Genomic DNA, 15009 nt, shown 5'->3' with positions numbered 1-15009 from the left:
AGAAGTGGGGCATTATAAGCGATGCACGTTGGTTTGTTATTCTTGATGCTAAATAGGGCAGGGCATTGTCAATTACCTAGGCCCCCTTGACCTCGTATCCCATCCACATCAACACCATTGCTGAAAAAAAATAAATCCGAGAAACATGTCATAACATCACACTAAATATATCTATGGCATGTGAAATTTCAGTTTCAAAAGGTACTACATCCACTTTCGGTTGCAAAAGGTACTACATCCACAAAAAATATAAACAATTTTTAATTCATAGAAAATAAATGAATGGACCTGGATTTTCTTAGAGAATGGTTTTAGTGTTGTATCATCTATATCTAGCAATATAATAGGGGGAAATATCATTCCAGTCTGAGCTTCCTAAATATGATAATTACAAAATCACGTTTTTCTCAGAACTTGAAATTATGAATGTAATAGTACCTTTTGAAACCGAAGTCTTCATATATGGACGATAATTACCTCGCCGCGTTATGGCGGACTTCGTTTGTTTGTTTGTTTTTTATTGTGTGTTTTTAGATTTTATAGGGCAACTGAAAGAAGAAAAAATGCCTTTGAGCAATGATGTTTCTGAGTGGTTTTGGAGATAGTACCGGTCGTTACTGCTTAGGAGTAAAAATCTTATGCTGGCCGGGCATGTTAGGCTGAATGAGAGACTGATCACGTGAATGCTCTCAGTCGATCATTTTGATTGGGATTCATGTTACCATTTTACAAAGATCGAGGTACGTGTCACCGGCTTGGCATGACTGCAATTTGAATAATGATACTTGTAATGGTATGTACCGCGGCGCTCGCGAAACTTTATCAGCTAAGATGATCTGCGGAAACAAGTCAGACTCGATACACCAGCCGCTAAATCGCAAATTATCGTATTCTGCGGGCTCACCAGAGGCTCGGAAGCATTCTGCGAACTGGCGATACCCTACATTTATGTAACTGTTTAGGTATTATGCATCAAGTCTAAAAAAATCCCGTTCTCTTTGAGAATTATACTTTTCAAGTTGCGTGTTTGTGTGTGTTTTGTGCATGCGACAGAGAGAAATTTTATCTTATGATATCAAATGTTGTATACAGGGCCTAAGAAAAGAAGATTACAGAAAGGTAGACCATCTCATTGTCTGGTATTGGAAATGATGCGTTTACACCATGCTATAGGTATGCATCAAGTATACGAAAATCCCGTTCTCTTTGAGAATTATACTTTTCAAGTTGTGTGTTTGTGTTTTGTGCATACGACAGAGAGAAATTTTATCTTATCATAGCAAATGTTGTATATAGTGCCTAAGAAAAGAAGATTATAGAAAGGTTGACCATCTCAGGGATCATTTTCTGGTATTGGAAATGTTGCGTTTACACCATGATCCCAACGGCCACGGCAGCCCCGCGTGTGCTCGAAACGCAATGCGCCATAGATGAGACATTCTCCTGTTATCCCCTTTCCATTGGTAGTCTTGTTCGGTCTAGTCCTCGCTCGCTCTATTCAACATGACCGGTATGGCTAACAAACTGTTCTCAATATTTTCCATCGCGTCCTGCTTCGTACCGCCTCCCTTCGAGTTTCGTGTAATACAGGGCGGCTATAATACTTGCCGTCGTAATTTGTTGCGTATACATCTCGTTTTATTACGGCATACGAGGTTTCTCATTAGCACCGACACAGTCTTACTGTCGTGGCATTTTTTTTTTTACACATTTTAAAAATCTGACACGACGCCCTGTCTCACGTCCATCCCGTTTTGTCCACGGTGGCCTGAAACGTGACTGCCATGGCCGCCGGGAACATGGTGTAAACGCAGCATACTTACCGATGACATCGCGATGTCCAAGGGGCCTGTATACTATTATTGGCAAGTGGTTTAAATAACGTGTTGTGTATGTGCGTGTGTGCGTGCGTGTGTGCGGATGTGCGTGTGTGTATATCTTGCTTGCACTTTATGACATTCTCGATGGACGCATTTAGTATCTCGTAACGTCTATAGACATTCATGATGGTTATCTAAAACCTGCCGTAGCTTGCACTGGCTAGATACCGCTGCACGATATACTTCTTTCTTGCATGCACTTGTGTTTTCAAGACTACTCTTGGTGAGGGTTCATCGCAGTCATTACCACAGTTAAATCACAAACGGGCTGCGATGTGATGAGTACCGGACCAGCGTCGTATCAGAAGCACAATAAGGTTGGTGAGATTCTAGCTTAAAGCGGCAATTGTCAGATTATGAATAAATTTCATGATTCGGTTGCCTGATTTGACATCATGACTGAATTCTAGCACTGATTAGACCTTTTTCTTTATACGATGACTAAAGTTGTTACCTATGAGATACATAAACTTTTATCACCGAGTCTTTTCATCATTGCGGGAAAGTATGTAATAAACTTCAGTGGTTTGTTAAGAGGAACATTTTATTTTAAAACTAAGCAAATATATTGCTCCTTTTTTATGATTAGAACTGCCTTATCATTCTTGAATTTTACAATAATTTAAAAGCAGATATCATATCATTTCACGTTTTGATTTCAATAAAGAAAAACACAAGAATGAATGTTCATTTGCGAGCCAGTGTAAAACTTTTAAAACTAACCTGATATAATTATTTTCCCCCTATTTCTGCTTGGATGTTTTATATGTTTAGGTATAGACCTGATAGACACTATTTCGTGAAAAGAGTTTGAATCTTTTAATTCTACTTCATTCTTCACCTTTGCTCACTTTTAGACAGTTTTAAATATGTTTTTCCTTTAGTAGGTCATTTGAATATTGAATATATAATCTGGTACTTTACAGTTAGCCGGATTCCATCTTCATCAACACCATACATTTGAATAGATAATAATATTATGATTAGATAAAATGGGCACTAGATTATAAGGAAGGAAAAACCAGTAAACTAAACTAATTATAATGTATGCTGTGACTTTTATGATATTATCGAATCAAAATTGTTGGTAATGGAGAGGACTGCTAGCAAACAGATCTTGTAGCTTGCAGTCTGCTCATAAGCAATAACTAAACAATTGACAGCTATTAAAAGTAACAAAGTAGGCAAGTGGAATTTAAAAAGAGGAAAGTCTTTCATATGTCTGTGAATGTTCTCAGTCATCCAGGTAAAGTATCACATGAACTATGATTATCGGTAAATCTAATCAACTGGACTTACATTATTGTTATTTGGAGTAGCGACGTTTCACGTCCTCTCACGGACGCTTCATCAGGCCGACTGATCTTTGGCGGTAATATTGGTAGTTGACCCGTAACAGGGTCGGGGTATTTCAGAAAGCGTCGACAACCTAGCCGGAGCCTACAACCCGGCAGTTCGGAAGATTCCTCGACGCTTTCCGAAATTCCCCGACCCTGTTACGGGTCACATTTAAGGCCAGAAAAGGAGAATATAAATTTGGCAAACTTGAGACATGTCAAAGGAAAATAAGGTACATTTGATTGCCGTGTAAGATAGGAATGGACAATGATTTTGTTTTTCTAACGAACATGGAATCGGATACAAGAGAGAGAGAATGATTGGGATAATATCCAGGAAAATATTCCTTGGTATTTTTTTATAGTCAACTGAAAAATAAATATATATACATGATATATATTTTTTCCCAAAGATTTAGTGACATTAATTTCTGTTAGATCTTCTTGTCCATTGAGATAATCCATTAAAGGGGATGTCCTGTCCAAACAATAGTAAATCTGCTAAGAATAAGTAAAATATCACGAGTTCAATATTACGACATTAATTTTGATTGAAATCGGATGAAAAAAAAAGGAAGTTATGCAATTTTGAAGTTTCGCTAATTTTTCGGGAACAGTTTTTGAATGGTCAATATGACTATGCGAATGGCAAAGTGTAAGTAATTTATACAACCTCTTCATGAACATTTCGACAGTCGAAACGAATGTTAAAATCTTGCAACTGTGTTTGTGTTTGTAGGGGAAAATTAACTTCCATTAAAGTCAGTTTCTCTACTCTTTTCATAGACATTTGATGTAAATGGTAAGCAAAATAAAATTAGATATTTTTACATTCACAAGTGCCACTACTCTGACTAAGCAAGCTATAGCCTTCAATGAGAGTTTCAATAAAGATAATGTCTGTTATTTTATTTTCATTTGTTTTATTTTTCTCCAAAACGCATGGGGAACATCCGTTAAGCTCCCTTGATAATAATAATTGTTTTGGATATAAACTCCGAATTTTATTGTTCAAGAATGGAAATTCATTTTGCCCAATTGATCGTGGGCCCGGCAGCCACTGAGCAGCGCCAGATCAACGTTGCTCTAACCTTTTCAACTATTGAACGGCAAACAAGGTAGCAGCAACTCCCATCTTTTAACGTCTTTTGGTATGACGCGGCCAGGGTTTGAACCCACGACCTCCCGATTGTGAGGGCAGCCGCTCTACTCACTGAGCCAACACATCGGATATGTTTTTCGTTCGTGGTTTTGTGGCATTGTGCTCTGAAATGGAATAGAAAATCACGAAAGTGGTTATCTAAATGCCAAGAGAGTAGAGCCATGCAGTCAAAGGATAGTTTAGCCATGTCCTGCATCTCCCCTATTATTCACGTGTGTATGTGCGTGTATGCGTTTGTGTCAGTGTCTGTGTGCGTGTGGGACCCCTGGACAAGTTATTGTTTGCTTTTATACTGTGTACATATATGAAATATTATTTAGGTGAATAATCTAGGCCACAGGTAGCATTGTTTTCACCCTCCTGCTCGATCTTTGCACACACGGCTCTGCACAAAGTTCAGCAGAGGCCACTGCTGGTTACACCAGTGCCTTACTTTATGGGCAATTTTTGTTCTGTTACTTAACCATTTTATTGGCTTTTTTTGTTGACGTGTGCTTTATGTACTCTCCACCGCGTGGCACGAACATGCGATGTGAACTCGAAAACGTTTGCATGACATTGACGAGAAGGCTTAAAAAAAACAAAAAAAACTCATCTTAGCTAGCTACAGAGGTAAGTGCGTTTGCAGTCATCCCGGAGTCCGTCATGAGTCATGCGTCGTGCATCGCGGCCAGTCGCGTGTTGTCGTGCCTTTGGGCACCATATCCCCCATGGTGTCCATGGTCCCCGCCTCCCCCCCCCCCAATCGTCATTCCGAAATCTTCATTCCGTTAGAACCAAAAGTGATAGAGGGAAGTTAGTACTAAGAGTGTAGAATATAGTTACTGCACAATTTACAGTTGATGTAAGGTTTGTTAATGGAGGGTGGAGGCGGGGAGAGGGAGACAAATTGGGGTCCAATTTTCACTTTTTAATTTCCTTCTTGAAAACTCATGGACAAATCTGCCACCAAAGTTTTAATTATCTCTTAATCGCTTTGTACAAATGGCACCGTCTCCACTCTTCTACAGTTGACCCCAGGACCCCATTCTATATAATGTAATCAATATAAGATACTTATATAAAATCAGAAATGGACTGGGTAAATGTACATTAGTGAGTGCACTTCCGACTTTGTGCATTTCAAAACTAGTGGTGGCCCGCGGTATCAATTTGTAGCCAGTTTTCACATTTTGATTGTGCTTTTTAAAATGCTTGGATATCCCCAGATACGCATGTGGTTCTTTCAATTAACTTCCTTAACACAAATACCGAGAGTGCTTAAAAGGATGGTACAGTTATGGTTGAGATGGGGCTACAGGATTGCATGTTTTTTTATGATTTTTTTTCTTCAGATTTTTGAGAAACATATGAAATGTGAAAGACCATAATAATGTTAAAAGGAATTTAAACGTTGATGGAAATTGGTTTTGAAATGACTGACATAATTTATTCAAAACAAAGCATCCTTGAAAAGGTTGGACACACCATTTTTGTTAGGGTTGTTTTTGGATTCTTCAGCCATATCTAAACCAATTATCATCAAATAAGGTTTGAATTGTCTTAGAATCATATGCTCTTTACCATTTCATAAAGTTGTTTCTAAGCAGGCCTATCTTGTAAAAAGTTAGTATCATCTTTTTAATTCGAAACATGGATGTAATGACGCATCACTTCAGAATCGTGATTCAAATTAAACATTCTTGTCGTGTGAAAACGGAATGTGTGATAACTCGAATCGTAAGCCAGTCATATTCTATTGTATAAAATTCAGCAGTGTAACTTACATTTCTCACTGTGGTGTAACCCAACCAGATGGCGAATGCTGTCATATTAGTACGTTTTTCTTTGATTCAAAGAGTTTCAAAGATGTCAGCGTAATGCCATGTTAGATAACTGAAAGTTCCTCCCTTTGTTTTGTTTTGTTTTGTTTTGTTTTCACTGGATTCTTTTCCGACTTTTTTTTTTTTATTCCTTCCCCCCCCCCCCCTGAAAGGTTTCAACACTACATCTAATGAATTTTTCGTCATCTCATTCTTACGTGAACTATACAGGACCAAGTGATAACGAACAGACGAGTGTAGGGGTGCGTCAGCGTTAAGAGGCATCGTATGGAAAACAACCAGTGCGGTATCTGGTATTAAACCGGAAACCATGGGCTGTTTGACCACGTGGAGGACCGCTTTCAAGGCCAAGTGGCGTTGGGTACTTGTCGTCGCCGCATCCATGCTCGCCGCCGTCACCTTCGGCTTCATGTACTCCTTTGGCCTGCTGATGGTTGCCCTCATTGAAGAATTCGGGAGCGGAGTCACCGAAACGGGTAACGAACGCTACATAAATCTTATGCGTTGCGATCAAATCCGCTGATCTGCGAGCTTGTATTTGTCGTTTCTATGATAACCCGCAGCGATGGTATACCAGCTATATTAACTTCCTTGCTCGTCAGCATTATATGATTTCTCTCCGAAACAATGTCGTGAACGTGACACCTAGGAGGTTCGAAGAAGACTTTATTATGTGATTGTGATTAATTGTTTTGCCGCTGACGGTTGTAGCTAAAGAAAGTTTCATGTCTGCATTGACTGGAATAACTAGAAATATTATTCAGAAGATTCGTTGTTTTGTTTTGGTTTTTCTTTCTTGGTAATATTCTTTGGACTATAGATACGAACTTTAGTACTATATGTGTAATCTATATCGGCCTATCAAACAATCCTGATTTACCTCTTTTTCTTTCTTTCAATGCGCTGCATTTAGAGGAATATGGTCTTGGATTTTGTGCAGTAATTAGCTTGCGTTCGCATTAACAAGGCATATACTTCCCCGTATACAGACTGAGCAACCGATGTCAAATACAGCTATCATCATTTTCATGTCGTTTTTCTGTGTCTGTCCTACTGCTCAGAGCGTATAAGAATAAATATCATAATACATTATATATATATATATATATATATATATAGAGAGAGAGAGAGAGAGAGAGAGAGAGAAACGATGCAAGAAATAGTGTGCCAACCTGTACACATATTGTTATATAAGTTATATCATTACTACATAATTGCAGGTAATATGGCACACTCTGTCATTTTGTGTCTTTTTTGAAATCCCGATGAAGGCCTATAGGTCCGAAAGCTTCAGAACTTACTAAAAGAAAGAGAAATTGGTAGAATGTCTATTTGCGTGACATCATAATGTCGGTATCCGGTATTTATATCATCACGTAAGCTATACACATGTATAAAGCTTGAAGAATGAATTCTTTTAGCATGTTTGTACGTATTGCACTATGTCTATGTGGCAAATCAAAAGCGTACCTTGTGATATCTTTTCAGGCTATGTTGGGACATCCTCGTTTGGGATATCAATGGTGGCGTGTCTAATCACCTCACCGCTGACCACGAAAATAGGATACCGTCTGGCCGTCTTCCTTGGCGTTACCCTCTGCGTCGTAGCCTCGATTACGACTTCGTTTGCTCCAAGTATCTCCGTGATGATCTTTTCCTACGGCTGTCTCTACGGACTCGGATGTAGCTTCATTTTATGCTGTGTGGTCAACTGCACAGTCACCTACTTTCCGAATAAACATCGCTCATTGGCAATTGCATTTGTGTCAGCTGGTTTTAATATCGGTAAGGTTTAATAAATGTAGTCAGTAAAAACCGTAAACCTAAGTATTATACGTGGTATTTGTAGGTTTCATTTTTTTAAATCATCGTTTAGCCGGGCATAATAATGGTTGTGAAGTCTGGTAGTTAGTCTATCTAAGCGGCTGTGGACTAGTCTTCTTCCCAGGTATTTAATCAATTCATAAGGAATTCGGTAAACATGTCGATTAAAAGTAGACTTGCGCATGATATCCTCTTTCCCCAACAGTAGAGAAATGTGTATCTTCCATCATGGTACCAGCACAATATAATATGGTGCAACATCAGGTAAAATTCACACTGACCGAAGTATTCCTCTATTTCTTCATTCATTCATTAAGTTTGTTCATTCAATTTTAAACATGAGTGTACAAAATGCATCCAACAAAATTAATGAAACACATAATTATATTCTAGCTATGATAAGAAAGTAGTATACAAGTATACAACAACATGATTATAATATTGTAAAGGATATATGCATGAAATTTATAACTTAAATGATGTTAAAAATGGAGGGGAAGCTAAAAAGCGGTGCTAGTAGGTATTATACTCTAGGCAATAATAATGAGGTACAAGATAATGTTGGCTTCAGAGAAATGCGCTGAAAAGACATAAAAGGCACCGACAGCAAAAACAAACAAACAAACAACTAATATCCTAACAAAGCCCTTTACAATGTCGCCAGCTTTCAGCAAAGAGTGGGGTTATGATAGAGTTTAAAAACATCGTCACGGTCTTTAGAGGAAACTGATGAGGAAAAGAAGGAAAACGTCGCACAGAATGAAAATTACTGGCCTGGGAGGATACGTATTCAATGGCTTCGGCTACGGGATAGACGCATTATGTAGTCAAAGTAAAGAAAAAAATAGCAAGGATTAGATGACAAAAAGTTTTAAGGTTTATGATGTTTTTGGTGTCCTGTTCAGTCTAGACTTTATTGACATAATACTTGGTACACATTTAGAATTTTCATCAAGAGAATTACATAAAAAATACGCATCTATAGGAACAACAGATGCAAAAAAAAATAATAGAATAGTGAGTTTGGGTTTGTAACGGCAAAGGAAATGCGTTAAAGTGATGGAGTTGATATCTATGAATTGATTTGTTTGTTTTGTGTTAGATGTTTGAAAGAATAGAAGACAGAGTTTCATATTCCAGCGTGTGCATGATTAGGGTTCAGTAAAGGTGGTATACATCAAAGATTTTCTGTACCTCATTTCCTCCCAAAACAACGGAAAAGAATGAGCTCTTAAGTAACACAAATAATCTACCCAAGTTTCTTCCCCGGAACCACTCTAAAGGCTTTCCCATGATTTCGATAATGTGGTGTCTAAACAAAACTTTGCAATGTATTGTCAATCCTATTATAGCACGTCTTTTTTCTTTTTAGCGTTTAAACAATTTCTAATCATTCTTCCCTCATACCCGACGAAAAAAGATGAAGTTTAAAATGTACTTCTCAAGAATTCAACGATCTCTACAAAATTCATATAAAGGTAGGATGATTTTAACAAGATTTTTCCCAATCTCAAAAGCTAAGATCAAACGTGGTGGCTAGTTGGATGGCAACATTAATTAACACATTATCTGTATGTACTACTTGTACCTCCGTTGCATCCTGCTTATATAGTACATTTAAGTGTTAATAGCACTCGTTGAAACAGAAGTATTTTACAATAATATTATAATTTTGAAACAAAATGCCTGATCTGTTATCTGAGTCGTCGTACTTTATGTTAATGTTGTAGGCCTACTTAGATGTACATTTAACTAAAGGAATATGTTTTTTAAAGGCTGTTGAAAATTCTAAATTTGTGTCCTGACCATCAATAGAGAAGACTTTGTTTTGAGGTCATAGTTAACGTTTGCGCTGTTTGTGGGCGTAATCATTTTCATGCATGCCATCGTGCTTTTTGCAGTTTCTGTGGTGTGTGGAACAATGGGATAGAAATAGATCATATATATATATATATATAATATATACATATATATTTATATAAACAATGTACGAATGATTTTTTTACTCTGGAGAAGAGAGACATAACAATAGAGATAACGTGGTGTCGAAAACCTCTTAACTGATACTTTGGCTGTGGAGTTTAGTAACAATTATCGCTATTGAAGTCTTGCTTTTGTTATGCATGTATATAGCGTTTGAAGAAATTCATTATCTGTGGATTTTTTTTTTCAGGTGTCTTGGTCTTCAACCCAGTCGTTTACACTCTCATCAATTGTTTCGGCTGGCGCACAATGATGAGGGTCATGTCAGGAATTATTGCCGTGACTGGATGTTTCTGTGTACCCATGTTCACTCCTGCCTCGGCTGAACCATGTCCTGTAGCAGATGGACCTAAAGATGATTCTGCCCGCAAGGGCTTAAAATTTGAACGAGAACTACAGGAGGACAGCAACTGTGACAATGTGATTCCACAGAGAACTAACCCGAGGGCGGCGACAATTCTCAGTAGTGTTCAATGTATTTCTAGCGGCAAACCTGAAAACTCTATTAGTTCAAGGACGTTTCACGAAAATGACGTATCTGCCAAGAACTCTGTCAAACAAATATTGTATCAAAAGTGCAGCTCCAAACAGAGTCATAAACCTGAACTCCAGGGCAGTGGTTCTATTCTTGCAGCTGTTGATGGAGAACCCCGCCATTTTGATCGTACTGCAGAAGGACTTCACAAAGCTAGAGGACATTTGAACTCGTCGGCTGACTCTTTGAAGGGTTTCGCTGATGGACAGACTGGGAAACCCCGCACATGGTTCCATGGTCTCGGGATCCTGAGAATGCCGGAAACGTGGCTGATACAGCTGGGCTTCGTAACCGCGGCTGTTGCTATGTCATTTGCCTACTTCAGCACGGTACAGTATTTTCAATATGTTTGAAGGGAGTGTGAGTGAATGTGACGAGTTCGACCAAAAAAAAAGAAGTTAGTTTTCTGATTCAATCTATAAACAGAACATTATTTTGCCACCGTATTGGTAGACTGAAACTCCGCGTAAGATACAAGGTAAAGTTCATTTAATGTTATTGTTAACTTTATTTAAATTCCCTCTAAATATCACACTATAATGCACTTTATCCTTGGGTAATTCGTTTGTTTTTAATGTTTGATTGACCGAATTTATTCATTTAAAAAAAACGCCCCACCCCAGGAAAAAAAACAAACAAACCACACTTTAAGTGAACCCGACGACGTGGAGAAGCATCAGACTACTTACAACAGTCATATTCGAAGGACATTTCAGAATGAATCATTGGTCAATTCAATTTTGAAACTGCATGGGAACATTATGTTTAAGATTGATTATGCCAAATTTTGAAACTTGTACAATCGAAAAATCATCGCCTTTTCTTACAAGTAAAAGTAACCATCACGATGTCGTTTGTTTTTTTTTTTATTTCAGGAATACGTGTGCAAATTAATAAATAAACGGAAAAATCACTTCATATGTATAAGTCTATACAGGTGCGAGGTGCTTCTCTATTTCGCTCTTGTTTTAATCCTTTGAGTTTGTCAAGAAACCACCTTCATGCAACTAAACCAGGGCGCTAAAGATATATTGTTTTTGAATATTTTTGTGTGATTTTGATGATATTGGCACTCATTTTGTTTTATCTTACTTTAGCTGGCCTCATCAACTTGAAAGGGATGGTACAGTTTCGGTTGAGGTGTTGCTCCAGGTTTCCAACGTTTTTCGATGATGATTGTTTTTTTTTTTTGTTGCGATGATTAGAAACTTCTCGTGAAACCTGAAAGAGCATAATGATTCTAAGAGGAATTCAAAGTTTATTAGATGAAAGTTGGTTTTGAAATAGCTGAGATAGCCAAAATAAAGCGATCCTAACAAAAGGTGGGTTCCACCTCTCATGCAGATTTATTTGCTTTACTTTGTTTTCAGCCATTTCAAAACCAATTTTCATCAAATAATCTTTGAATTCCTCTTAGTACTGTATGCTATTTAAGATTTCACAGAGTGGTTTCAAAGTGTCTCACAAAAAGTTAAACGCTGAATCCTCACCTCAACCAACACTATACAATCCCTTTAACCTGCATTGAATTTTTCATGTGAATATTTTCATGAGTACATCACTGTTGACGTCATAGGTCAACATGACAATTTCGTCGGGATTCTCGAAGAAGACGGCAGCTATGGTCATGGTAACTATGGGTTCAACAGAGATTGTCGGGAAGATCGCACTGGGCGTGATCACCGATCGTCTGCCGATCCCCAAGATCTTCATTCTCATGGCGGCAAACTGTGTTGGCGCCATTCTCATGTTCGTGATGGCACAGATCGCGCCTTCGAAGTCGTACATTTTCTTTCAGGCAGCAGGTGAAGATTAGATAATAATTGGCCAGTTTTGGTATAAATACTGTATACATGCTATAGAACATTACAAGCTTTAACAGGGGTGGATCCAAGAATTCTGTAAAAGTGTGGCGCCTTTACAAAATCAAAGGGGGAGCACCCCCCCCCCATTATTTCTTTTTATTTGTTTTCTTTTGTTTTAACAAAAAATGGAAGGGGACGCGCGCCTGGATCTACCACTGTCTACACGGGTAGGATTAGTAATAAACAGGGCCGGACTTGCGCACAGTGATATTCAGCCTGTTTGTTTCCAAGATTATGCTTGGTAGTCGAGCCATAATTTATTAGCGAACGGATAAAGTCAGTGACTAAATTTTCTCTTTTTTAACGATACAATGAGCAAACAAAGTGGCTTATATGATTGTGGGAACCTCATAGATGGAGAGATGTATACCTATCTAAGGTTAAACGTAAGGAAATCGTATAATACCTAAAAACAAAGGGGCTGTTTTTGCTTCAAAGGATCAACATGTTTCAGTTCCTTTCCGAAACTTTCTTAAAGACAACGCTCTGCTAAAATTAGTTACAACATTTCATTTCCAGCACCTGTTGCTGATTTATTGAGCGAAAATATAATTAATGTTGTATTATGTATGCAAGTCAATTGAAAGATTGCTGCGATACGTAAATCCGTGATATAATATATACTATACTAATCGTGGAACAGTTGGAACTGCGTAAAAACAATATACGATAATCATGGTTTTAAAAAAAAATCATATACGTGTAATTCTTTTCCTCATAAATGTACTATTTTTTATGTATCCGATCTGAGCATTCGGTATTAATGTATTCTATTGTATTCTATGTACTTTCCATCGAGAAATACGAAGATAAAATTGAAATTGAATTGAACTTGGCCAATCTCAAAATCATTGAAAAAGATTTGGCAGAGGAGACCACAATGAAGCCCAGAAGCATGCAACAACAATCACAAACAGACGGACGGGCAGACAGATTAAGATACAATATGAACTATACCGAGGAGGTACTAACCTCCTTCCACATACATACCCACACATGCACATATACAGATGAACAGACTGACATGAATGATTAAGAATTTCATTGAATGAAAAATTGATCATTTTCATCTTTCACCTCATGAAATATTCTGTCAATTGCACTCATAAACATAAATTAATATTTGTATACTCTGACTCTATAAAAATCTGTATCTGTCCAACAGTGCAAGGGATGATCGTACTAGCTTCAATCAACTCCCTGTCTCATTCTCTTGGTGAGCAGATCTTCAGGGACGAGTACCGCCTCCATGTCTGGACATTGTTGGCGGTATCCCTCGGCGTGGGTGGAACACTAGGGGCAGTATTCGGTAAGCGGTGACTACCTTTTACAGACCAAGGTGGTATTTGTGATACATATTTTCCACGTACCAAATGCAGCGAGAGGGCCTTGACAAAAGCCTACACCTGAAATGGTCCAAGAGCACACTAGACAATACAATACAAAGGTTATTCAAGCACACTTGAAAATGATACTGGTATGATGGTGAAATGCATGAAAGGCATATAGTCAAGGCGGACAGTTATACAATACATAAATGTGCACTGATTTCTGCAAAGTGCGTGAATTCCACTTCTAAATTTCTGTTCAAGCTATTTTATGGTGAATTTAGTGCTTACTTTGTCCACTTGCTGAATCTTTCAGGTGAAAGTGTTGACAAGACTGGCTCCTACCAAATGGCGTATTACGGGAACGTGGGAGTCTTCCTTACCTCCGCGACCGTCTGTGGCCTTGCCATTGCGTACCAGAGAGTCTTTGCCAGGGACCGATTCATCTTGTTCGAAAGAGTTGGTCGCCGATACTCAGCGGTCAATCAGAAAGACATTGAGAAACCAATCAGCCCAGATCGAAACAGTGGTTTTCTTATTGAAGTATCTGGGTTAAAAAATGACAACAAGACTGGGGAATGTAAATTTCTCATAATAGAGAAAATCACAAGCCTGTAATATCCTGTAATTTGGTATTATAGCAATTACATTGTACCTCAATTACGTGGCTGCAAACTGTCGGCGCTGATACATTGTAAATCAAAGTGATGATAGCAAGTTACACTGCACTATTCTTTAAGTCCATGTCAATCGAAAGAGAAATGTATACAAACATATTTTTCAACTGATATGATGTTATTGCTTTCGGCATTATCATTGCGTATATGAAAACTTTATGTGACCCTGCACCACAAAACCAACAAAAAGTCGCCAGACATGGATTATTAGGTAAGGGCGTATTCTTAAAGAGCACACTCTATAATGCAATTCAACTAAATTCTCCTAACCTATATAAATATTGGAAAGAAAGCCCACACTTTAGAAAAGTTTGAACTGAGAAAAAGAGGCTCTGAAGTACAGGGTCTATTCACGCGCTTAATCTTTACTTTAAAGCTATGCTACCTGTGCCATGAATGGGACAACGAGCATGATGTAAACCACTGTAGCAACAATTAAGATATCAAATTAAGCTGAAATTGAACATGCTCTATACTAACACATTTTGTCCATGTTATGCCAGCTTTCAAAGCAGTAGCATCTCCCTTTCAAAAGTTATTAGAGTTGAAAGTGAAGACTGTGCAAAGGATTTTTAAGAAATGAAAAGGGGCCTCT

The 15009-nt window shown here is 38.0% G+C and overlaps 1 protein-coding gene across 1 annotated transcript; it reads left to right on the top strand.

Annotated features, from left to right (window-relative positions):
- Positions 1–6488: 6488 nt before the first annotated feature.
- LOC139714692 (uncharacterized) lies at positions 6489–14832 on the top strand. Its single transcript, XM_071626367.1, has 6 exons — positions 6489–6678; positions 7691–7987; positions 10200–10873; positions 12121–12349; positions 13575–13718; positions 14054–14832. The coding sequence occupies exons 1-6, from the start codon at positions 6513–6515 to the stop codon at positions 14353–14355; spliced, it is 1812 nt and encodes a 603-aa protein (XP_071482468.1). The 5' UTR covers positions 6489–6512; the 3' UTR covers positions 14356–14832.
- The last annotated feature ends 177 nt before the right edge of the window (positions 14833–15009 follow it).

Source organism: Diadema antillarum, unplaced genomic scaffold (genome assembly GCF_040938485.1).
Source record: "Diadema antillarum isolate AM-2024a unplaced genomic scaffold, OU_Dant_1.0 scf00000045, whole genome shotgun sequence".
Lineage (NCBI taxonomy): Eukaryota > Metazoa > Echinodermata > Echinoidea > Diadematoida > Diadematidae > Diadema > Diadema antillarum.
Note: the sequence above shows the minus strand (reverse complement) of the source record. Positions and strands in the feature narration are given on the sequence as shown.